Below are 27019 nucleotides of genomic sequence, written 5' to 3'. Positions count from 1 at the left end.
CCATTTAGAAACCCATTTGTGTATGTTAGCATTTCAGAACATGACCCATCAGGACATGATTCTCAATCTGTTCTAGCCAGACGAACTAGTGCCCAAAATCATTAAGCTTTGGTTTTAACTATGAATATATAAAAACAAAAAACTACCCTCCTTCTAATCCATTGTGCCTGAATCAAATGAACACATATGGTTCAGTTACACACTAAGATCCTGGAAAAAGGAATCCACCTACTTACATTAGGGCACATTTTTGAACATGTCAGATGAATCTTGCTCAGTCAGCCTGCATATTATTATTAGTGTATTTCCTCCTCCAAGGAACCACTTTTTAAGCATTTACCATTGCCATAGCTATAGTGATGCTTCATTTTGACTTCTATCGGCAGGACAACACAAGGCACACATGCGTCTTGGCACGGCGAGAGCCTCGGCTGTGGCTCTGTGCTGTTCTGGTGACAGATTGAGCGCAGCGTGATCGATTAATATGATCTGCCGCAGACAATGCTCGCTGACTGCGGCGCCGGCCGCTGGACAGCTGCCGCGTAAACCCAGGTGTGAGCGTACAGTTCACCTACCGAGCTGCTCGATATCTCAAGCAATTAGCAGTGCGGTGAGCGGAGAGGGTGCCAGCAAAGCATTTACTTATTTTTTTGCTCTAATGTTGGATGCGATGATTAAGAGCTCTATTAAAGGCTCAGCGCATCAAAAAGTAGGTCACACCACGTGAAGTGTGAATCTAAAGAGCGCAAGAGCAGATTATGCTCACACCTACCCGATAATGAAGCAGTGTCGAGTGTACCGTGAGAGACTGTGTTAGAATATTATTTTGTTGAATGGGTAGTGCCGAGTTTGGATGAAAAACATTAACATAAAAAGTTAACATACGTTGACCCTCATGATCTCACGAATGGCTGCGTCCAACTCTTCGGTGTTATTGAAGTCGACTGTGATGACGTGCGGCCTGCCAATATACTGCTCTGCATAGGGATGCTGCGAGGACACCTGAGGGAGGCGACAATGGGATATATTCAACATCCTGACGGCAAATCAAGTAAAGATCATATGATGTTGTGTACTTGTCTGTTTGTATGTGCAGCTACTGCACGTGGACTGACAGGCAGAAATGAAGTGACTGTATTCTGTGAGTGCGCATCATCATTCTGGTGGTTATGATTTGGACGCGTCATCTACCTTCCTGGAGGTGGGCTTCCCTCTGAAGAAGTCGTGATTGAGAGAGCTGTGGGGGGGATTAAACTTGGGCTGCAGGAAGATGCAGCCATTGGCTATGGCCTCCAGAGGGGCGGGACCTTCATACGGAAAGCCAAATCCAATGAAAAGCTTGTCAGGAAATCAAGGGAAGAGGAGATCGTGAGTACGTACAGCGAGCTGCTCATATCCAGGTCAACACTTTTACAAAACATGTAAAACAGAAATTGTATATCTGAACATCCGAGCATGTTCTAAGCTCATGAAAGCGTCGGTCAGGTTCCCACCTTGGCCTTTCTGAGTAGCTGCTGCAGCTCCTGCTGCGGCAGCAGACCATGGTTCTTGACAAAAGCAGGGACCTCTGGCGGCCGCTGTGTCTCGTAGTACACCGTCCCATGGATCTCCATGTAGCGATGCAGAATGGTCAGGAACTTCTCCTTCCCCTTTTGAGACATTTAGCAGAACACTAGCTAAGCACTTAAAAAAACGGGCAGCATCGAGTAATTAATTTATCATTGCAGGCACGAGCTGCGACATTTGAGGATAGTCTTCATTAGCATTCAAATGAGTTTGCTTTTTTTCAGGCCACCAATGTCACTATTAGTTAGTTTTAGCTTCTCGCAGCTCACTTTGTGTTTTGCATATATTGCCAAGGTTTTCCAGAGTGTTCCCCTCAATTAATTATTTGACCTTTCATTGGAGCAGATTATTGGCATCTTTGTAGATCTGTTAGGTGGCCTTTGTTGCTTTGTAAACTTGCTTATTGAATGGCAGACTTCGAGGATGAATGAATAAAAATAATAACTGCAGCCAATGCTAATTTAACCAATATATTGGTCAGCTGACATGGGCATATCACATATATATTGATATTGTTGTATATGGTGTCTGATATGTGGTGAGATTCATTTTTTTGCTTTTATTATATAACAGAAAATACTTGTCCTGTCCTGCCCGGCATCATCAAGTTGGGCTCGAAGGAAAAGTTTTACTTTTAGCTAAATGTCTCTTTCCATTTTACAGACAGCACAGTATATATAAGGCTAAGGAAGCATCCTGCTCACATTTACTAGCTTTTTCTCATTCTTATTTCACTATCCTTTTTAAAAATGTACTATATGTACATTTTCTCTCCCACCGGCCATGGTTTCTTGCCAGGAATGGGTCGTTCTTCCGCCATTGTTGAATTACATAATTGAATGCGATATAACACGGATGGTATGGTGACTTGAGAGGGATCAGACAGGCCAGGGCTATAGCTGGTTGGCCCCTTTAAGTCACACATGGTCAATCGCTTTGCACTCCACTGCCACTTTAGAAAGGGCTGAGGAGAAATGTCCAGAGGTGTCGGGGAGGAGAGAATCACCCTGGCCTGAGCAAAGGGTTGTCGAGGGGAATGAGGCAAGCGGCTCTAATGATCTGAGGCTGCTCTTGTTAGCGCTAACATCATCATTTTGCCAACTGGTCACCATCCAGCACTGTGAGGTTAATAGCGTCATTAGATCAATGTACATTGTGTGTGTTGCCATGTGGAGACAATTTGCCTGAATAATTTAACTGAAGTTGTTCATCTCAAAAAGCGTTTCTGGGGGGATTTTATGAATTATTTACGATTGCTATGTCTTCAAGGCATTAAGCATTAATAAATGTCACCTGAGTGCTACTCCTCATTTTTCATCTTGGGCCATTTTAATCAGTTCAGTCCCAGAGCAACATGGAGATGAAATCACACGACCAAAATCATGTAATGGGAATCCAACATTCCATACAACTTAATTCCATAATTTATTAAAAACTAATTTCGATTTATCATTTTACTTAACCCTAGGTTTATATAACGGATACAAATTATGTGCTGATAACTGTGAACATATATTTTGGGATATCCAACAAAACATATTCTTTGAGCAACAAAACAATTCTAGGAACCCTCTCGGTCTGGGCTTTGGCATTTGGAGAATCGATTTTGCCAAGAAGCAGGTGTACTTACTTGAAGCTGTGTGGATTCATCAATGATGCATTACAGTACAGGGCGAGAACAGAATTGTGAAGAAGAGGGGGACGGGTAGGGGGAGACAGATGTACACAGAAAGATAGAATGTAACACAAAGTACAAGTCATTTCCCCTCACATATGACTTTTTACATGTACGGTAAATCTCAAAAAACTGAGGCCAATGAAGCGGCTGCCCTCAATGAGGGGCCATTCGTCGTCTGGAGAGACCCTGACACAATATTTCAGATGTATATAAAAACATTACATTGCAGCTCAAGTTGTCCTGAGAAACAGTGAACGCCGTGGCAGAGTAGGAACAAAGCTGTGGAGCCAAATTCAAGCGAAGCAAACCTTTGGAAGCTGCAGCAGCTCACTTGAAGGTTACAGCGCACATGAGAAACTTTGCTTGTACCTTGGAGGGAAAATTTACTCAAAACAAAAAAAACAACTGTTCCTCTACCGTCACACTTCAGGACGGAAACCTGGAGGAGTTGTTTGGATCGGAAGTGTAATATCTAGTGGGCGTTTCACAGTTGGCGAATGTGATACAATTAAAAGTTCTCCAAGCGCTGCTTTTATCCTCCTTTTATCACATTCAAAACACCTTCATCAACATGTATTTGATTTACTATATAACTATGGAAGACAAAAAATCTTTCTCAGGCAACCTAATGCGAACATGTTATGAATCCACTCATGCTCAAATAATATCCTCTCATCACAGATTATGTGATGAGATGTGCTTCAATAAACAGTGATTGCAGGGGTTATTGTGTGATACCAACCTTCCACATGCTGGATTCTTTTCCATACACCACAGCCATATTGTTAACCTTGTTCCTCTGAATGTTCAGTCTCTCCGTCTCATTCAGTTCCTCTGCCACAAAACCCATGAAAGAGTTGTCTGGAGTGTGGGCTGCCAAGGACAAACAAAGCAATTGGCAAATACAACATCACAAGTCCAATTTCACGTCTGCAGGGGGGAAAAAAAACCCTCATGTAGTTGTTGAGGAGATCTAGAACACTGTGCATGTGGATAATGCAGAATGAGAAGGAGGGCTATGAAAAAACCTGTAATGCTGAACTTCATAATGTTTTAATAACTTTACAATTCCATTCATCTGTATTCTGTGCTAACTTCATCATTAATCTATGCAGCATATTTCCCTCCAGATATTTATATATATATATATATATATATTTTTTTTTTTTTTGATTTCTAAATAAATTTATCTATTTATTTTATTGATTTGCTTATTTGACAGGGACAACGCAGAAAAATATTGTAATAGGCGGCAGGAACTGGATACACATGTTTTGCATGTAGGATTTCTCGCTGTGGCTAATTTGCAGTCCTTGCGCCTGGTTAGGGTTTTCTAATTTAAAAAGCATGCATAAGAAATGCATAAATTAACCCGAAAAAAAATCTTTGATTGCAGGTTCTGTTTTGTTTCAGCCTGCGTTTAACCCCTTTATTAAAAGTTTTCAGATCAGTTTGTGTTTGTATTTCTGTAAGTTTCTATTACTAAAAAAAGATGCGCGACTACATATCAGAATATATAATGCCCAATAGCAGCAAAACATAAACCCACAACCATATACTTACTACCATAACAGAACAAGAGGACAGAACAAAACACAACAAGATACATTTACTCCACACATGCAACAAACAAGCTCAACCTCAGCATCGTCATATCTGATCAACTCAAATAGACTATGTTATATAGAATATACCTCATTTATAATCATATAAATAAACTGTTCCTCTTTTGAGGACCAACAAAAACTTCACAAGTGAAACTTTCCGCTCCATCCTCTTTGTCGTAGTTTTATCAAACAGAGGATTATGGATTGCAGCTTTAATGTGCCGCAGCTTCCAGGACACAAAACAACGCTGGTAGCCAACACAAAGGACATCTACCTCACCAGGGAGCTGTCGAGTGGGAAGGCAAAAGTAACAGTTTTTTGTATTTTTTTAATCCAATTCTCAAACCTGAGATGAAAGCTGACATATCTCTGCGTTGTGCTTTGTGATAACAGTAAGTATTTTGGAAACAGCGAAAGCTGCCCACTTAATTAATTGGAGACTAGTACAAACAGCTGAGGTTTCTCCTGCCACCAATTTCATCTAATGCGCCGTGAATTTGTATGAGTTTGTGTGTGTGTGTGTGTGTGTGTGTGTGTGTGTGTGTGTGTGTGTGCGTATGAAACCGGTGGTGCTTGGCCACAGTCGGCGGCTTTGGGCATCTGTGCAGGCACGGCTGTTCTGAACCAGTTCTGGGGTGTGTTTTTTCGCCCCAAAGCCTCGTCTGCGACGGCCCCAGGCATATCAGAGCACCTCATTATAATCATTAGTGAGGACTTGAGATGCTCTGCCAGCTGCCTCAATCTCAGTTGCAGCAAAAGTGGAAACCTGTGTGTGAGAGAAAAAATATCAAAGTCCACATACGGAACATGGTCATGTACTGTTGGCCATGCAGGTTCCAGTAGCCCCAGTTGGTTCTGTAGCCGTGCAGCGTGGCGTATTCCTCGTGGTTGTAAGCCGGCTCGGTGCCAAAGGTGTCAATGACTCGGATGTGGCACCTGGGACAAAATAAGAAATGGACCTACATTAAAATTAGAACGAGGCTGCCCTCTTGCTTTCAAGTCATCAAAGTTCCCCGGAATAAGTGACACACACAGCAAAAAATAGTACGAGAACAATCTCAGCTGTGTACAAAAAAAGAAAAGAATCCTCATGTTGAGTTATGTATCTCAGTGCTATAACAGTATCTCGCTGTCACAGTGGTTTGTCAAAGCCGTCAGTGGTGACAGATATCCATGTGCCCAGTCAGGCTCCCCTCATTGAGCAGAGCTCACACGAAGCCTCAAGGTGAGACGACTGAGGTCTTAAATTACGGCCTTGTTTCGCAGCCATCGCCGGGCCCTCTGCTGGAGCACATCGTGACACCAGCTGCACTGGCGCAAGATGAATGTGAGTCAAACGCAGCACGGATCAAAAATACTTCTCTGAAATTTTGAACTCTTGCCATGTGCAAGTGTTTTAGGATTGACTGGAAAATGCTCAATGTTTTTCCATATCAAGGCAACATTCCAACAGGGGATAGACGCTGCTGCCTCGACATCGTCAACACGAAAATATCTTAAAATGCGCTGCATGGACCATTCAGTTCATGCTGAGCAGCTCGGGAAAAGACAGAAAAAAGATAACATCAGCAGTTGATCAGCAGTGAATATTCACACCGGGAGGACAGGAAATCCATTGACGTACTCCAATCTGAGAAGATTTATCAATGCCCCGCATCTCTAATCAGAGTCAGGGCTGTGGTGTAAATGAGAGTATTGGTCTGTCACTCTTTGACGGCTGTAGAAGTTCTGTTTGATCAGATGACCTTCGACTGATACTGACTGGAATCAACAGAGGCCTTTGGCTGCTGCCCTGCTAAGGGAGCATTTAGACAGATCAAGGATGAGTTACTGTGAATGTGCCAACTGCTCGGGTATTTACCTAATGTAGCATCCTTCTCTTCTTATACATGCAAATCAAAATATGCACGATGCTAACAAGCTGTAATACATCTACCACATGATCTAAAAACGGTGTCACACCCCTGATGATTATCTTTATCTCCATATTGCTCTAATTTTAAGATGTTTCTTTCTTTTATTCTTTTCCTTTTTCATAAATTTTATTACCTCCCAGGGTTGTATTTGGTATCTAAAGCTGTTTATTTGGGTTTTTTTTTTACACCGTAATTGCTCCTGTGCTGCCCACATGGAACAAAAGAGCAAAACTCTCACCAACTCTAATTGACATTAATTATCCAGCCATTGTATTTCGCCCGAATGCACTTGTGAATTTGCCTACAACAACTTTTTTCTACGTGATGCATAGTGACATCAGCCCAGGAGTCTGCACCTGCTTCATTGATCAGTGTGTAAAGTGGCCAAATTAGACTGCCCCGACAGGGAGACTCATGCTGATGCACAGGTGAGTTCGTGGCCCAGTGTCTACCAGCCTGTAACGCCAGCCGCTCAATAAGCCAATAGCGATGTATTTCATCAGAAAGGCAATTACAGCTTAAGAGAATGGATGCAACAAACAAACAAAAGAAACAGAGCTCGGTAAACCAACAGAGAATGTCTTAAATGAGACTAGAGAGAAAGGGAAAAAAGGACTGACTTGTGCTTCCTCAGTGAAAGACCCATGTGTTGCTTCATCTGCTGCAGGCCGTGGTAGTCGGTGTAGATGAGGTCAAAGGGCAGAGGTCCCGTCAGTGGGCAACTTCCTCTTCCTGGAGGTACGCCCAAAAACCTGAACACACAGGTCCGATTTTATAGTCACACGTGTCATACAGAGGCATGAAAAGCACTCACTTTAATCCTATAGAGGAGATGAAGAACACAAAAGGAGAAAACAAAATGTTTCTATTATTCGAAAACGCTATAGAGAAAATATTTGGGGCAGGTCCAATGTTTTGAGTGCTTGAAGAGAATCTTCACTGAGGTTCTGCTCATCTAAAAGTTTGCACGCTTGCCTTTGGTCCAACACTTATGTCCGAGCTGTAGTCAACCAATAGTCACAGCATTTCTAAACAGTTAATGTGACACAACAACCCGCTGATATCGTTGCTCCAGCATCGTTGTACCTGTGCAGGTGAATGCATTGTTGCCGAGGAATCTTACAACATTATTGTGATGCCAATATGATAATTTCACTCCACCTCAATGCAAACAACCGATCCGGAGACTGATTGATTTTGATAGGACAGCATTTGTGCAATTTCTCCCATTCCTCTGAAGTGTGTAGGAGGGCGCACGCATGAGTTGAGGATGGTTGGAAGAGAGAGAGCGAGAGAAGACGGGGAGAATGAAAGCACCCAATTGCATCGTGAAGCATCTCTGCGCCCCTCGGCGAGATGACAACAGAGCCATTCAAGCAAGCGACCACAGAATTCCACGCTACCAGGCGCCGATGTCTCACACCGGGAAGTCGCCCAGTTCGTCTGCACAACTTGCGCTGACTCACGCGCGAAATAACACACAGGTCTTACCTTGAGACGCAATGCACGCTCATTTAACCACACATCTCTTACTGATGCAGAGGGAGGGCTGTTTTCTAAAGCAGCACTCGTGCCTTCATCGTTACACAGTCCGAGCACTTCTCACATGTGGTTTCCTTCTTTCGAGGATTGACAGGAAGACAGCAGACTTTAGAGAATAATCATGAATACAGTATAATGAGGAAAGCACTGATTAAAAACAAGGCTGCAGTATACTGTATATTAAACCAGGTCTAGTATCTTATATACTGCATATTGTGCCCTGTATAGTTCTCACATGCATCAATGGCAGTTATAGTCTTTGCATATTTACTGCATGAATTGCATTTGTGAGAATACAAGTCAGTGCTTGAATTTAGTTCCACTTGTTGCTTTCCTTTTCTGTGCAGCGAACCATCCTGACTTGATCAGTCTTGAATTCAATTGCTATCTGAAGAAAAAAAAGGCATAAATAAAACTAGACGGGAGTAGTTATAAAAAGGCCGTTTGTTACCAAAAGAAGGGAGAAAAACAGGAAATGCAAAATGTGTTGTCAACAATGACAAAGTACAGTGCAGCTTTTCAGACTGCACCGCTTCCAGTTGGGATCAAGGCGGCGCTTTGTTTGAGAAAAACACAATCAAGCGTGTCCGTGTGCATTACAAGAGAAGGTGCCGCCTTGTCAAACTTCAGCTGTTATTAAAAGCCACAGCAGGGGGAAGTGGAAGTGCAGACCTGTAAAATACTTTGTCCATTAAATGTAGTTTACTGTGTTTCATGATAACGTGACAGGAACACTAAAGTTTGTAAAATGGAGGAACTCTCCATTAACTCCATTCTCCTCTAACTATAGAATATTTATCAAGTGCATACACATAAACACAAACTTGTACTTGTGAGGGCATTATACTAATTTCTTGAAATTTCATGCAAACCTGACTTATGACTTCTATATGCTTGAAAACCAACCCTAACATCCACCATACCAGGGTTATAGATGTCAAGAACTAAAAACTCTTTAAACTCGGGGGCTGGCAGGAAAAAGTTCTAGTAAATGGCAGGAGCAACATTTGCAGACATTTGCGTTCTCACGTAAAGCCCCTCTGGAGAGATCTTGGTAAATATCTGGACTTCGGTGCATGTCTGAAAGCGGCTAAAGTGTATTTGATAAAACAACAAAGAAGACTGAACCGAAGACTGCAACCCAATAAACTGCAATAGAAAAAGGACCAGACGGTGTAAATCCAAAAAAGTTATATACATTTTACAAAAACAAAACAAAAAGGTGAGCCAACAAAAATAAGAACATGGTCAATGTGCCTGTTTAAATATGTGTGACAAAGTAAAGGGACCAATGGCAAAGAATGCACTTCAAACGAGGACAGCACTGGGCTCAGCCACTGTTGGTGTTGGTGTCACAACTGCATCCTCTTCATGAAAGTTCCCACAGCAGCAGTAGTCACAGACCCGTGACCTTCCTCTCTGTACCTGGCTAGGGAACACACACACACTCTCACACACACTCTCACACACACTCTCACACACACACACACACACACACACACACACACACACACACACACACACACACACACACACACACACACACACACACACACACACACACACACACACACACACACACACACACACACACACACACACACACACACACACACACCTGCAAAACATGGGGACTATCGATCTTCCTGTCACCAGTGAACATAGTTTAGTCAGCACTGCAGCCTTGTGGAAAGTGGCATGGCGGCCAGTTCCCCGACAATATAAGGGATAATGAGCAAGAGTCTGCCAGCCGACAGTGCTTTACGCTGCGGTTTCATCACTCAAAAGTCCACACCCAGCAGTAGGATTCTGTATTTCTTGCAGTACGCAGCCAGGTGGACTTCAGTACAGAGCAGTCGACAGGATCTTACCACATGAATGCTGGCCAGTAAATGAATGCAGGCCAGTAAATTTAGTAAAAGAAATCAAATGAATCTACATGGATTACAAAAGTGCTTCGCAAAAGATCAAATGCAGCAGTTTATGGAAATTCCATATTTTACATTTTACAGAAAAAACACTGAAATGAAAGTGGGAATAGACAACTTTTTGGCCTAAACTCGTCATCTCGTTGCTCAAACTGATTGCACAGTGTAATGGTGATAGAAAAACAACGCCATCCGTGCCTATATTGGCCCCCTATAAGCCTTGCGTTCACTATCTTATTTTCATTGCCTGCAGGCGGGGAGGGGACTGCAGGAAAATGACGACTCGATTTACAGCACAAAGGAAATGGGTCACCCAATGCATAACCTGAAACATGGAAGAATATGGTATTTCTCGCCAGTGATGAAATTGACAAAAGCACGATGAATTTGCAAAAACAATTCAAGAAAGAGAAGAAAAGAATCCCGCTGCTTTAGGAACAAAAGAAGGAGAGCGACAGAAAAAGAGTGAACCTCGGACGGACTTTCACTCCATGGAGAGAGCTTCGGGTCTTGAGAGGCTTCAAAAATGACATGCAGTCTGCCTTACCTCTATTAGATCAGCAAGTAACACAACCAGCCTTCTTATTAATACTATCAGACATTTAACTCAAGGTTATTTGTTCAAATTGCATGAAAGCTGTCTGTCGCCTCCTTAAATTGAGCACATTACACCAAAACAAACGTTTCCTCTGCTGCGTCAGGGCGTGTATTTGTTTTCAATAGCATATGTGTAGTTCTATTTTCCAGTATTGCATGTGTGTCTGTGTGTTTCATAAATGTGTGTGGGAGAGTCCACTGTGCGAGCTTAAGTTCAGAATTATGGCCTTTGGGGGCCCCTCATAGTTTAATGCTGACACACACTAATGCAAGAGCAGATGTATCACAGTGGCCGTATGTGACTCTGCTCCTCACAGAGGCACTGAAGGTGCTGCCGTTCACAGGTTTAATTGGATATATGCAAATCCAGAGAAACTTTGAGGCAAGAGTAAAGGGATTAAAGAGCATTATGAGCCAAAAGTGGGGAAATGACACACACACACACACACACACACACATACACACACACACACACACGCACACGCACACGCGCACGCACGCATGCATGCACGCACACACGCAGTATGCATACACATGAAAAAACAAACAACCCTCTCTCTCGCTTTATCTCCTTCGCAGATGCACGCACACACATCAGATTAAAAGGATAAGGCTGGCATTATTTTATCATTTTCATCATTAGCTGAAAATCCCATGAAAAGCCAGAATCAACAATTTATTTATTTATTAAGTACGGTCACTGCAGCCGTATGTCAGTCAGCTTATGCCTCCATGATGTTCATCTCAATCATCATCGACACATTTCTTTTTTTTTGCCTTTGCATATTTGTAACATTTTGCTTCATTGTGATGAACATAGCAAACGCAGTTGTTCTCTTCTCAGCAGTAAAAAGAGGCAGCAAATCTACGAGCACTCTCAGTGATGGCTCTCCGACACAGAAAGAAAAATCTGTTTTTGTGACCCGCTCAGGCTTCAGTGAGGAAATAAAATAAGTTATGAAAGAAGGATTTTTACAAAAGAAATAAAGGGGCAAGACGGGCATACATTTCCTGACGACACTTGCCAACCACCATCGGGCACACTTTCCCTCCTTCACAGCTGGCCAAGGGCGCCGTGGCAACTCTCCAGTTTGGGGGAATACAGAGGGAGCCACACTCTGCTGCAGTACTTCTTAAAGGAAGAACGTAAATATCAAACAGGGAGGGGAATTGGCTGTCGCAGATTCTCAGAGGGCCGAGGCTGGCGGTTTACTGAGGGCTGCAGGCTGGAGAGACGGCTCACCGTGTGAACAGAATGACATGGGCAGAGAGGAGAGTTGATGCACCACACTGTGTAAAGCCCCCACTGGCACAGGGAGCGGGGCCCGGTATGCTAATCCATCACTTACAGCAGGAGAGTGGAAGGAGACAAAAAAACTCACATATTGTCAGGTTCATAATCACACAAGGCAGATGTGCCACTTTGATGTGCTAGGCTCCAAATTCATTTTAAAATAGCTCGAGAGAATGGCCGCTCTCAGAGCACACGAGAGACCCTCTATCTACTTTCAATCAATTTATCAATCAATCAAACTTTATCCACATAGCACCTTTCAAACAAATGCAATTCAAAGTACTTGCTTGTCAAAACATGGGATGTAAAAAGTGAATCAAAGACAAATGAAGACCAAGACAATCAATAATTGAAAAAGCAACAATGAAAGAGGGGTGGTTAAGATGGTAAAAGATATATGAATGAAATAAAATTTAAAAAAGCAATGAAAACAACAATGAATAAAGTATTACACAAAAACCCATTATACTAAGAGAGTAAGAGGTCAATGAAGGTAAATTTAGTGGAACATATATTAATGATCAACCTAATTAGTAAAACAAAATGGAATAAAAATAAATGATAATGATAAAAAGTAAATATGAAAACCTTTAGCAAGACACAGCTCCGCTCAGCTCCTCTGAGAGACTTTGGGGTTGTACTTTGTACAGAGCAACGCAGGCTCATTATTTTCTGATTTCATTAAAAGGATGGAAATGTAACTGTGTTTAGGGGTGGGGAAAAACATCAATTATATCAAACTTCAGATGTAACAGTTTGCTTTTCCAATTACTAAGAAGGAGTGCAAAAATCCGCTGCTCATTTGTGTGTCTCCTCTTCACTCTCTTTGTGGGAGCACTTTTCTGAGCCGTCATTAAGAGACAAGAGAACCTGATTTTCTTAAGCTGTGGTGAACATGGTTCTTCTTCCACAGGAGAAAAACTGTTTTCGTTTTGTAGGGACGCAACATCTGAGAAGAGATCGATTCATTCAAATCGTTCTGGTTTGGCAGCGTATTGCCGCCTGAAGCATGAAGTAGAAATTAGTCTAATTGCAATTTATTTTTTCTCCAAACGCCGTTTCCTACGATCGCTTATTGCTGCCACAACAGAAAAGAAAACTGGGTCGTATCATGTACTTCAGTGAAAAGCTTGTTATTACAAGATATCTCACTTGTCATAACCTATTTAAATGTTATTATGACGTAAAAACATATCTATACATATATCTGTCACTGTATGACAAGAATTTATTCTTTTTGAACAATGTAAACTGTATCTATTTATTCTGTGAAACGATTTAGATTGAAACAAAACATATACATTAGATAGATCGTTTAATTTACTGTGTTAAATTATATCGATATTGCTGTATGTGATAATATATTTTTAGGAGCACCAACTTGTGTGAGAATGAGGAAACGTGTAAAGAGAATACATGGATTGAAGAATATTCACACAATTTGATTCATTCTTGAGTTGAGACACGGCGAATTTCAACCAACGTGACCAAATGTACATTGTCACTTGTTACAGTTTCTAGACCCCTGTGGTGTACGGCAAAGATGGAGAAATAGCTCGATGCGATGCATATATGTATATTAATACACCCGGTTTGGATGCAGCTGTAACGGTTATGCTTGTTCTCCAGCTGATCAAACCTCCAGAGGGTCGGACCGATTCGTCCTTCTTAGTGTGAGCAAACTTATCGCGGTATCGTCCGCCGTGCTCGATAACAGCAGAATCTCGCCGCGCGTCGAGCCGAGCACACGGTGGAACTTGATCACACCACGTCAATGTCGTCGGTTCACCTCACACGTTCCATCAGTCAACAGTGATTTCACGTTGTGACAACATATGCTAGCTAATACGTTTCATGTTATGACAATATGACATAATAACATCAAACGTTTCTCGTAACAAGATAAATAGTATTTCCATCACAAGGAAAGTTTGTCGTCATAATGTGACGGAGTTTGAAGTCTGTGTGTCGTAAAAACATGAAAATATCTTGATAAATGTGAAAAATATTTTTTCCTAACAATAAAACCACATTATACTGTGATTATGTTTTTATTTATTCGGCGAAGGCTCCTGTAGTCGGCGCAATTAAAAATTATAATTAAATTCTGGACCCTCAAAAGGATACAGCATTGGATGGATTTTTCTCTGAACATTTTTTAAATGCTCGGTAGAAATCAAAATTAAAAAGGAATCCAATTTGACTGCAACACAGAAGTACCTCAATGTCAACCTCAATAAATCAGCGTAATAAGCTGTCGAAGCTGAATCCTGATGATGTCGGCCTATGTTTTATTTCCCGTCAATCAGAGGGCTGCAGGGTGAGAGTGCATCAGCGTCTCATGGCGAGGCACAACCTGACGCTGGCAGGATAATAAAGCTCTGTGTTGGTCAAGTTTCTCATTTGACACCACAGAACGCCTGCGTAAAGCTGTCATCGTGCTGCGTTTCGTGGATTGCAGGCGCGTTTGACCGGTCCAGTCAGACATTTCTCAGCATTTCTTGAGGCCACTGATCGCACAATTCCGGCTCGTCTGTATTTTTGCAGCGAGAAACAGGGGCGAAGACGACGCCTAATCTGTGTAGGAATGCCATCGGCGAAGCATCTACGCAAAGCAGCACTCTCTGATCTTGCGTGTCAAGCCGGAGAGCAGCTGGTATAGCTCGGCGGGTTACACCGCTGCTGAGGTCGGGGGGTAACGCTACCTGCCTCGATGATTGTAAGTCGCTTTGGATAAACGCGTCGGCAAAATGAACGCAAAAGCAATGGAGAGCAGGGGGGCGTGAAAATGCCAGAGAGTATGAAAAAGCAAACAGCGAAATGACATCAGCGTGAGTTTGATTGGAGTTGCAACCATCCTGTGAGGGAGTGTGGTGAATCAGAAATATTGGTCTCTTCAGATTATTTGGATGACAACACTACTTAGTGGCGGTGTTGTGTGCATACAACCCCCCCTCCGCTCTGCTGACAGAACTTGCCGTACCTGACGGCTCCCCGCCGCCTCCGTTTCCCCCGCTCCTCAGGTGCAGAGGCGCCACGCTCCGTCGCAGGCTAATTACCCACGTCGCACTGGGAGGAGATGAAGGGACGTCCCCGAGCCGATGTAACAGCCGTGTCTTTGCCCCTCTGCAAACTGCCACGGGGCGCTCCCCGCAGAGTCTTACTGACAGACACGATGTCGGAGCCACTTCAGTCTCCACCTCGATTACAGTGAATCCAGGAACGATGAGAGACTTTACCGCTCCTCTTGTTCTGTCATCAGCACCACTCTGCTTCGGCGTGGATTCCGTGTTTTACTGTTCTCTTCGCGACTCGTCTTCCCGTCAAAGAGGGTTCACGTCTCAACTTAAATCTCAGTGTTTCATTTTTGATGCTGCAGTGCAACGTTCGGTCGCATTGGAAAAAAATGTGAATGGATACTGCTTGAGTTCAAGATTGCGCACAGAGATTGAATGATGCGGACACGGAAATCAATCAGCTCTTACACTTAATCCGTTTCAACTGGTCCTTGAATGATGATCATAGAGTAACATTTGGCGGCATGTGAGGAAGTACGATTCAAGACAACTTGAAAGATTCTATATTATTTTATATTATTTAGTTTCTACTGTTTTTCTACTCGCTTTCGTAGCACCATCGGGACACAATGACACTCAGAGGTGCTTTGAATTTCACAGCTTCACGATAAGGTGATGATTAACTAGAGCCATGCTCGCAATATGACATATTTTGTTAGGCCAGATGGCAGAGCTGATGTCGCCACAATGGAAAATATTTCTTTGCACCACAGGGGGCAGTGAGGTGAGCGAGGAGCGTGTCACTGTTCCCTGTTAATATGAAGATGATAAACATGATACACATGGACAACTGTTGAGCATAGTGCTACATATAAATGTTCCTGTTGTCTTTGGATAAACACTTGATGCATCATCTACATTATGTGATCTAAAAAAAAGGTGTTTCCCCTCCACCTGCTTTATGCACATTTTCTATTTGAAGATAAGAAATGGAGATGGAACAAACAACAACTTAACAAAACCAATATTGGATGAAAACCAAATGTATATTAATTGCAATTGCATGAAATAAATAATTACAACTACTCTTTTGGGGTTTGATCGGTGCAACCTTGAGAATATCTTGTGTGTTTAGAGAGAAAAGACTACGTGTTTTTTGTCCAGAGAGAGTCAGTGGAGGATCTGCGGTCAGATCTTACTGTGGACGTGTGAGCTTAACAGATTTGTCTAAGCAGGACGGCGAAGGGAAGACGCCATTAGCCAAAGTGTCTACTCAGTGAAGCCACCAGAGAGCGTGAGAGTTGCCAATTAGAACCAATTATGTGGTGCATAGTAACCGTCTGACTCCCACTGTAACTGAGCTCCCGATGTGGCTAATCCGTCTATTGGAGAAAGCACTAAGCATATCAACAATTCTGTCCACATGAGAGCCACAGCAGGCCGTCTAGCTCCTCTCCAAAGCCTGGGTGGGAAAGTGAAGAGTCGGAAATGTAAATAGATACAAGCCTGGGGGAATCTGTGGGAGCACAACCCACAGAACGATCTGTCAGTGTAATAGCACGTGGGAGGGGAAGAGTAAGGGATGTAGAGAAAGCCTTCCCTATCTCTGTTCATTAACAGTCACAGAAGAGGGGTTTATGGACGTTCGGCATCTGCCATTAACAGGCCAGTTTTAAGAAGGCCATTACAGAGAGGGGGGACATAAACACTGGATTGCGTATTGTGGGGCTGCATGCAAAGAGGAACTACAGTCAGTGATGTTGATACTTGGTTGTGTTTTAATATTTTACTTATATTGTTTTTTTCTCTGAGGCTGAACACTTCATGTCCAAAAGAATAAAGAGCAATATCAGCCTTAATGGACACACTTACATAAGTGTTCATAAAACCTCAATTGTCTCTGCTGTAGCATAAACTCTCACTCACTCACTCACACACTCACACACTCACACACACACACACACACACACACACACACACACACACACACACACACACACACACACACACACACACACACACACACACACACACACACACACACACACACACACACACACACACACACACACACACACACACACCAGCTGGCAGTGCAAGCCCCAACCTCGGCCCATGTTCCTCTGTGAGTCAGATCTTCTCCTGAAATTGTTCTCAGGATTTCGAATGGCGCTCCTAAAGTCGACACACTGCGGTGATTCAATACACCATGACACCAATTAGTGGGGTAAATAATAGCACAGCCAACAGAAGCATTCCTCCTGCGCCATCCTTCCCACCTCGCTGGTCTCCACAGCCTGTTCTCATGAAAGCAGCTTCTCTTCGCAGCCTTGAATCTCAGATCAAAGGGCAGCTCCGACTCATCAATGCCCTTACCTCTTCACGCCAACGTGAAGGCAGAGCAGTGCTGATGAAAGATCACAACCGGCAACTGGAAAAATATCCAAGCCGAGGCTGGAGCCCTTAGTCACACACCTCATCAGTGTGAAAATCAATAGTCCCACAATGGCACAATAGTCTTAGAGGAGAAACATCTTTTCTGTCGGACTGGATGGCACATTGTGCATAAACTGTGTGTGTGTGTGTGTGTGTGTGTGTGTGTGTGTGTGTGTGTGTGTGTGTGTCTGCTGGGATGAGGACTTATGTTCTTGTAGACGAGCGACAAGCACGTTATGTCAGAAATGAGGAGGTGCACAGGCTGCAGAGATGCTGTCAAGCCCTCGGGTTGAATAGGCTCTCTGCAGGAGAGAGAGACAGCGTAACTGTGTGTGGCGAAAGGTGATTGAAAACAGCGTGTGGGCAAAAGCGCTCCGATCGGGCGGTTGATCATGTGAAGAGCATCCAGAAAGAGCAACAACACGAGAGAATGAGAAACAAGAGAATGCTTGATGTTTTGCATTTTCATGAAACAACAGCGCACAGAGCTTCGTCTGCAGACGTTCCGCCTCAAGCTTTCAAAGTAATGTGAGAGAATAACAGAATCAGAGAGGAACAAGTCGAACAGTGACTCACCCGTGCAGCTCCTTGAGCGAAACCGAGATCTTGAGGTCGTGCCCCAGCACATGGAGGACGGTGAGGATGTCGGCCCATTGCACCATCTCACCCAGAGGACCCCCCTTCAGCACCTTGGGACTGAACACGTCCCCGGACTCCTCTGTCAGGAAGCCCACATGGACGAGAATCTGAATTCATATGGAGGGAGAGAGAACATGTCGTTATTTTACATCAACCTGACATTTTTCTCTTCTCACTCAATAATTGAGATTTTGCCAGAGCATCCAATTTTCAGAATACGCTTCAAATATTTCACATTTACATATATTCATACATTTGCCATGGATCGGTAATGTCAAATTTTTAAATATAATTGAGTGTGTAATGGAAGTGAGGAATCAAGTGACAGCATATTCCCACCAAAGCAACTCCCAGGAAATACAATCAGCTGTGCGGGGAGTTGAACTGACAAACTGACCTGTTGAGGGCCAATTGATATGCAGAACGAAATGTGAGCAGTTTAATTGCTGATGGGGAACGATGGAATATCTCGGCTGTTAAAATTAGTTTTAGGGGACACTGTACATTTAGTCACGTTGATTGAAATTCGCCGTGTCTCAACCCAAGAATGAATTAGGGGAGCGTTTGATTTTTTTTTCTCCAGAATTACTTTTTTCTAGATTCTACGACTATACCGCACATTTATTCACCTTTCCTTTTATGGGTATGAGAGTAAGTAATAACTGACTGTTCTTCACCCTAGACCAGTTTGAGGAGACAGCTCAGTTGGCATGCATGCAATTTCTGAATATCCTTGAGGAGACTAGCAGACAAGGGCTAGAACCTAGTTTAAACAAAACAAACATCAATGAGCTTTTGAGATGTATGAAGTCATTTTCAATGAGGGCTTTGTAGACTTACACAAAATTTCTCAATGCCAGTATTATAGTTTTGATACAGTAGGTGATGGCTGAACGTCCCTTCTTTTGATGCACACTGTTATTGACGGGGTCAAATAGCAGAGTCAAGAGGAGGAACATAATGATAGTCATTGATAGTCATCTTTGTGAAAGTAGGTAGTTAGAAAAGCAGGGGCTGCTCTTGTCTGTGATAGGTCGCTGACGTTACCGCCACAGGCAAAGATTTGATTGTCATGAAAACAAGCTCTCTGATCTACATAGTTTTACAGAAGACCAATGCAAAGATACAACAGAACAGAGCAAGTGAGTTACACCACATATACTGTACATATGCTGTAACAGACACAAAAGAAATTAAATCTTCGTTGACAAAAGTCGGGACACACTCATCACCCAAGTCATTTTGAAGCCTCGGGTTGAGCATTTTCACCAGTGCCACCTTTGTTTTTCGAAGATAAAACAGGTTTCAGGCACTTTCAGGACACGCTGGCTACGTTCCTTTTTTATTTACAGTCTATGGCATCACCCCGTAGAATGGCAGGACTCTGTCAACTTGTTACGAAAAGGCAAAGCGGAACAAATTAATTTCTTTCATTCGGCATGTTTCGTTTGAGCTTTCGGCGCATTAAGCCACTTTTCAGCTGCAGAGGGAAGTAGAGAGTGGTGCATACTGTATGCTCTGTGCAAACAAGATCTATAGTACAATAATGACACTGTGCTATATTCATATGATGCTCCATACATAAACATATGGCATGCATGCAAATGTGTTGAAAAAGGGTCAGTGATGAATGAAGCATCAAAACAAACTGGAATTGTTCAAAATCATTTGTGTATAAATTATTTGATTACTGTATATATACTGTATATGTACATCCTGGATATACTGTACAGTACATTCGTATTTCAGTGCTGACCAAGACATCAGAATTAACGTTGAAAAGAGGCACATGAACATAATATGATGAGAGATATATGGAGCAGGAAAAAAAAACGATAAGAGATCAACTCTAGACTCGCAGTCAAGTCCCCCAAAATAACTACACTCCCCACTAGGGGGGCTGTGGCTCGGGGAGAGAGAGGGTTGTCCATTAACCAGATGGTGGGTGGTTCGAACCCTGCCTCCCCAGTCTTCATGTCCTTGGGCAAGACACTTAACCCTGAATTGCCTCCGACGGCTCTCACGGCAGTGTATGAATAAAGCAAATAGCAGCGCTGAATGTGTGTCTGTGAATGGGTGAATGTGACTTGTTACTTGCTGCAAAGCACTTTGAGTGGTCGATAAGACTAGAAAAGTGCTATATAAACAGTCAATTTATCATAAAGCGTCTGCAGAGCATCTTTCTTTTGCAGGACTCTGCTTCCTTAATGCCCACTTCTTCTTCTTCAAACCCCACAACTCTCGTCTGTATCACAGGCTCTATGTTACGCATTTAAAATGTCAAGATAATCAGCGATCAGCAAGCTTGCAGCTCTTCTACCGTCACAGAAAACATTATACAGAGTTACCCTTTTGACGGACAATAGATATAACCGTTTACAGCAAGAAACACAATTAGTGTTAATAATACCGCGCAGGAATTAAACGTGTGAAAAATGTGTTCCGAGTCACTTGTTGTGATGCTGTCAGGGTGTCGTTGTGTGCGCCAAGATCTTACAGCGTTAGTCACACAGGATGCTCGTCGGCATAAATGATCCCACACGTCAGGCAGTGACAAGGAACCTTATACACAGTATAAACACGTGTAGAGCATGCCCACATTAGTCAAAAGGAGTGCGGTGACTGGTGGAGAGCATACGTCTATTTTTGAAGTAAAAGACTAATCTGGTCAGTTCACTTAAAACGGATGAAAACATACTGAGTCCCAAGTGTAAAGGTCCAAGATTTGACAGAAACTTTACCATCATCCATCATCCACCATCATTCTTTTCAAAAGACTCTCGTGCTAAAAGGTTGGGGTTTTTTTGTTTTTCATTTCAGCACGACTGATATTCCCGAGGAACGATCCAAACTGAGAACGGCTGAGTTTGTTCATCTTCTCATTTCCATGGATGTTTTTTGACGGCTCTTGTTTCTCGGCCCATTTCTGATTATGGCCACAGTGTCCGTCTGTCCGACAACTGATGCTCAACGGAACACACAGCTACGCTTTGTTCCTATACTCCTGGCTCGACTGCACGTGGCCCTTTGCAGAGCTTCTGTTTGAGAATGTGCCCAACAATAACTCTTAACCTGAATTTTTGCAATTGCCTATTATGAACTATTCTAAAATGTCTGTGGATTTGAAGGAAAACTTAATAACCGGCTGACGCTGAGTGATTCAACCACAGGGTTATTACCTGGGTTATTATTCCTTTTCTCTGGAACCAAAAAGGCTGAGCTTAAAGCAAAGAAGACTGTTGGCACCTCGCAGGCAGCAACAGAAGAACATTTCAACCCCATCCAATCTTAACAAATGAAAACGTGCACAATAAAAGGCAAAAATAGATCTGCAACCAAAGGAAGAAAGTGTAGCAGCTTGGAACACCAAGTCGGCGCTGGGACGTGGGTGTTCAGCACAGTTTTATAGTTTTGTATCATGTAACAATAACAGTGCTGATAACTGTTTATAAGACTTTTTGTGTTTTTCCAAATATGCAAAGATTTAAAAAAAAAAAAAAAAGATTTTAGAGGTTACAGTATTTCAAATACTCTCATTTAAACTCCAGGAGGAATCCAGCGTCGTTGCCACTTCATCAGACGTCTGATGCGGCAGGCAGCACTTTGAGCATTTTGAGCCCAGTAATTGTCAATAGTGAGAGTGCACTAAAGTCAATCAAGGACCCCAAATACTCCATCATTATCTCCTCGCGCCAGTAGCTCAACTCACTGAGATACTGTGATTCACAAAGAGGAGCCGAAGATGAAAGAAGAAAATGTCAGTTCAGGCGCACGTTGGGAGTTAAGGACTGTCTGGCTTTGGCAGAGCTGTCTGATCTACAACATCATGTGCCAACGTTTCTTTTACTTTTTACGGACTGAACAGATCGATTTTCATCAAATTAGAATCTGACAAATATGTTTCCAGTGTTGTGGAAAAAAAGAAGAAAACAAACTGTCTTGAAACTGAGAAAATCTGGCTCATCCTCTACAGTCCGCAACCCCTTTGAAAAGATGGAACCACAACACAGACCGCCACGTTACACTTTCATCCTCCAGTGCGTGCAGATGTGAGTTTGGGGGCGAGAAATGCCTCATATTCACCCGTTTCTGCTCCCTCCAGTGGTGGCGGAGCTTGTCATCCAGCCGGCGGGCGGCAGACGCCCATTGTGCAGCCAGCCTGCGTATGCGTCGCTTCATGAAGCTCAGCGATTCCTTCCCGGTGCCCACCTGCTCCAGCAGAGTCCCAACGTCCGACTGGAAAACAGCCTGGACAACAGGAGCGATAAAGATCACTGGAGAGTGCAGAGATTTTCTGATCTGGTATTTTTGTTTCTTTATGTTGTGCAGAACCTTTGCACCAGGACCATCTAAAGAACAGGCAGGTACCAAGATTTATAACTAAGCGGAACAGGTGGGATACTAAAAAAAAGCCTACAACAAAATAGACATTGTAAGGCTGTTTTCTGCAAGTGGAACTATATTTTCATTGGAGGTGATCAAGACTGTAGATGGGCCTGTCTTGTTATCTGCTGGTGCCCTGGGTGCCGCCTCTCAAACCGGTTGCCAGAGGAATTTCTGGATCATCCTTATAAATAAAGTCTGCTCTCAATTCACTTTCCTCCTCTGCCCACAGTGATCGCAGCATTACAGAGCAATACCAGCCTGCGGGCATTAAGCAGTGTAGTAACTGCATTGGAGAGCACAGACGACTTGAAAACATATACAGGAGGGAAACCGATGGCACGAAAACTGTCCCTCTAAAACACTCATCCACTATAGAAGACCAAATCAATATGCAGCGCCGCACTGTAGTCGCACATTGCAGGTGGATTATTGCTCTCACAAGCAACTTGTGTGTGGCACAGCAAAAAATGCAGAGTGCCCAGGGGGAAGCCTTGGGATTAGTATCATTGAATACAGGCTGGCAATAAGAGCTGGAGGTAGGAGCTGCAGAATAAATTTACATCAGGGCCTGTTTCGCCCCGCTCTACATCGCCCCTGGGGAGAAAAGAGGGAGGAGGCGACTGAGGCAAACGGTGGGCTATAGACCTTGAGGAGTGATTAGAAGCACAATGCACCATGTGCTGATGCTAAATATAAAAAAAAAACAAAGAATAATCAAATGATGCAGTGAATGAGTGAAAATGGCACTGGGTGGTGACGGCAAGCGGCCGGCGAGAGATGGTAGGATGATCAGGTGTTGCCAGAAGCAACCGATCAACAACAAAAAAATCGGAATGAATCCCTTGTGCTCGGATAATTATTTCAAAAAGACTGTTTAGCTTCAGTGTCAAGCTACCACATGCGACAGCAGGAGAAATCGCCAAAGCTCTTTGCCCATTTTCTCCCAAATTTGGTCATGTGGAGTCATCAGCAGGTTGGACACCTGCCTGCGACGAGTTTCATCGCCTTCTCAAAATGTACTGGTCTGAAAATATGAAGAGAAATATCAGCAAGAGTCTGCCGTGCACCGGGATAACGTCTCTGCAGTGTTTCACCTCTACTCCAAACCATTACCCTGTTCCCCGCTGCTTCTTCTTGAGCTGACCTGCATCCAAACTAATGACGTGGAACATGTCGTGTCACCTGTCTCTTGGGCGGGGGCTTCAGGGTCGGCGTGGCCGTCTGGTTCCTCCAGGCCAGTGGGGGGCAGAACCACTCCACTTCACTCAGGTAGACGAGGAAGGAGCAGTCAGAGCCGTCCACGCCGTAATAGGCATAGCAAGGGTCCGAGGTCCAGCGGGCACGCATCCACTGGAAAGCAAAGACCCGAACGGGTTCCTCTCAAAAATGCATTTAGTATATCTTAGGGTATGGTTTACATATGCTTCTCTTATGTACAGTATTGTGACACAGACGACTGTGATGTCACTTTTGGTCCCATTTCCCCTCACTTGGCCCCCACCCCTAGTGAGGGGAATGGGACGAAATGGGGGGGTGGGCTTTCAAGTTAAAATTTTGAATTCAACTTTGGTTTGAGTTCTCCGGTTGCCCCTGTAGTGTGCATAGAACTCTAGGAAAGAAAAACCCTGGCTTATGTTTTGTTATTGTTCACATTGTAATGGGATGAAACTGGTTACAGGAACCCGGCTAATTGAGAGTTTCTTCTCTGCTTTTCACTCATGTCATCGGGAGCATGTTGCCACGAACAGCAAAACAAGGTCATGTAACAGGGAGGGCGGACTCATTTTGTTATTTTAGAGGGTTACATAAACTAAATTCACAGTTTGTTTTTTGTTGCTTAGAGTGGACCTCAAAGTAGAGGAAACAGGCAGGATAATTAAGCAAGGCAAGCATATTCTAAAAACCTGGTCAATTTTTTTGATAGGGTAAATATGAATATTGTTCAAAATTCTCGTCTACAAGCAGTTAGTGGACCACCTGCTAACGAACAGGTGACCAAATAATTCACCTTTACATCGTGGGACTGACCTGCACATTTACGGAGGCCTCTGGCATCCATAAATATGATTGTGATAATAATGCTGCATCTTGCACTTGTATATTTTTATAGATATATGCTACCACTATATATACACACACCTCACACACACTTCTACAGCTATTGATATTGTACAGAAGGTGCATGTTTTTCTCACCTTTTGTCTTGAAATCTTGAGCTTTTCTTTCCTTCAGCCATTTCCAGGCAGCTCATAGAAATAAGTACACTGTACCTCATGCTTATTTTCTGCTGCTGCTACAACTGCTATTTTTAACAACCTTTTGAAGCTGTTATTCACTTACTGTATCTATATGGTTGTTGTTTATATAACCATATTTTTGCTTTATTCTTATTCTCTTTTTTATTTCTTCTTTGCTGTCACCCAATATATATATTTCTCAAACGAACCATTTCTCCACGAGGAGCTTTTAAACATCCTCTTATCTTAGTATTCAAAATTCATGTTGCTCCAAGGTGAGTCACCAACAGAGGACAAGGGGTTGTTTTGGTGTGTGTATATGAGTTTGTGTGTGTGTGTGTGTGTGTGAGATATTGTTGTGACTTGAGATATGAACACTTACATCCATCTTGCTGGGACAGTCTGGATAACGGGGATCTTTAGGCATCTCACATTGTCCTAACGTTCCATCCCTAGCTGGAGAAAATAAAAAATGCAGTGTATTAATCGAAGCTTTAATGCACCGACGAAAGACAAAGGACCACATTAATCAGCCTTTGGCACAAATCAGCAAAATACACTGCGTCTACTTTTTTCTCCTTTTTTTTCCACAGTACAAAGACACAAAAGTCAAACACAAGGAGGACGGGGAGAAAAACTGTCAAGGTACATCCTGTAAGGTGTAACTTAGCAACACAAAACCCAGATCCATAAAATTGATAGGTAGAAATAATAGATTAAAAAAAAAGCCAGCCTCCAAATTGGTCATCGGACTAAATGGTTAATATTGATTGGTCTGGTTTTTACAAGCTTTGGGGACATTAAGTGTGTTTGTCTTTTTCATTGCAGTATATATCCTCCTGCCTCGTGGGTGAACGGGGGATAATTTAGAGTAAGGCTGCCTAACAAGCTCTCATAAAATCTTTGGCTCCCCTGCTGAAAAGTCTCTGTTCCAACCCACCGGCTGGATTTACTATAGATAGATTGCGTAAGTGTGATTCATAAAAACACATGATCTTCTGCCCTCTTCCCGTCTGCTTCTTCGGCCCAGCTGACTCCCCCCCCTCTCCCTCTGTCCGTCCTCTCGCCCCCCCCCGCCTCTCCCCTCTTTCCTTTCCCTTCATCCCTTCCCCTTGAAGCTCAGGACCTAATTAAAGGAGCCGCTGCAGCTTCTCCGCCTGCATCCCGCCGAGCGTCGAGGAGCACACTCGCAGACAAATAATTGCCATCCATTCTGTCTGATTAGCATGATAACGGCGGACCTCTCGCCGGGAAAAGTGCCGCTGCCTGCCGCTGTCAAAACTTAGCAAGGTTCGGAGCGGCCTCATTTAAATGATAGCAGACATTATGACAACAGACAAATTATCGCGCACATTGTAATGAGACCGTGACTTGAACTGTTTTCAGTCGTAAAGTGCAGTGTAGTGGATGCAAGAGAAGAATTGAATTGTAAATTAAACGGCGCTGTCCGATTTGTGTTCTGCGCCCGATAAAGAAATTGAGGATGAAGGTTAATAAAAAAACCTGATAGACTTGGATCCCATTAACTAGGAGGTAATTCGTCACAGTGATTTAAACCTCCTGCCGTCACGTGGCTCTGCTGCGGTATAGCAACCAAGGAGCGCTGTGGTGCACAAGAGCTGCTCCGTCCTGACACACAACAGTGGCCTGGTGTTTGGACGCGTAATGTGCCGTAAATAATGTCTGTCGGGTTCTACGTGCGTCCCGCAAATGAACTGTGCATTCAAGTGTCAGACTGGATCTGGGCTTGACGGTCCGGCATACGTGTGCAGAGTGGGAGAGAGTTTTTCAGATTGGAAGGATTTGAAGTGGACAGACGGGATTCATCTGAAAGGCTATACAGCTGTATTTGGTATTCTCCAGGTGTGTGACTGGGCAGTGCGCAGACTATGTGTGTTAGTGTAGGCGTGTGTGTGTGTGTGTGTGTGTGTGTGTGTGTGTGTCATACCTCTGTTATTGGCCATGCTGCGCTGCAGGATCTGCTCCACCCTCACTGCCATGTCCGACATGTTCTGGGCTATGGCTTGGATGCGCTCCACGAGCCCTATAGGCTGAATCCTAATCTCACACACACACACACCACACACACACACACACACACACACACACACACACACACACACACACACACACACACACACACACACACACACACACACACACACACACACACACA

The 27019-nt window shown here is 43.4% G+C and overlaps 1 protein-coding gene across 2 annotated transcripts in view; it reads right to left on the bottom strand.

The window, feature by feature from the left end:
• LOC118289240 (alpha-1,6-mannosylglycoprotein 6-beta-N-acetylglucosaminyltransferase B-like) overlaps positions 1-27019 on the bottom strand; it is a 49271-nt gene that overhangs the window by 6112 nt on the left and 16140 nt on the right. The window contains exons 4-15 of one of the 2 annotated variants that reach the window (XM_035616070.2): positions 26792-26901; positions 25226-25299; positions 23789-23956; positions 22304-22468; positions 18158-18327; positions 7388-7519; positions 5654-5787; positions 3987-4117; positions 3197-3202; positions 1494-1649; positions 1192-1338; positions 886-1002 (exon numbers count right to left, since the gene is read on the bottom strand). In XM_035616070.2, the coding sequence (XP_035471963.1) occupies positions 886-1002; positions 1192-1338; positions 1494-1649; positions 3197-3202; positions 3987-4117; positions 5654-5787; positions 7388-7519; positions 18158-18327; positions 22304-22468; positions 23789-23956; positions 25226-25299; positions 26792-26901 (1510 nt within the window). The remainder of the gene's footprint in view (positions 1-885; positions 1003-1191; positions 1339-1493; positions 1650-3196; positions 3203-3986; positions 4118-5653; positions 5788-7387; positions 7520-18157; positions 18328-22303; positions 22469-23788; positions 23957-25225; positions 25300-26791; positions 26902-27019) is intronic. The other variant, XM_047328364.1, reaches the window with a different exon arrangement.

Source organism: Scophthalmus maximus, chromosome 17, assembly GCF_022379125.1.
Source record: "Scophthalmus maximus strain ysfricsl-2021 chromosome 17, ASM2237912v1, whole genome shotgun sequence".
In the NCBI taxonomy this organism is placed as follows: Eukaryota; Metazoa; Chordata; class Actinopteri; order Pleuronectiformes; family Scophthalmidae; genus Scophthalmus; species Scophthalmus maximus.
This window is presented reverse-complemented; position numbering and strand designations above follow the sequence as displayed.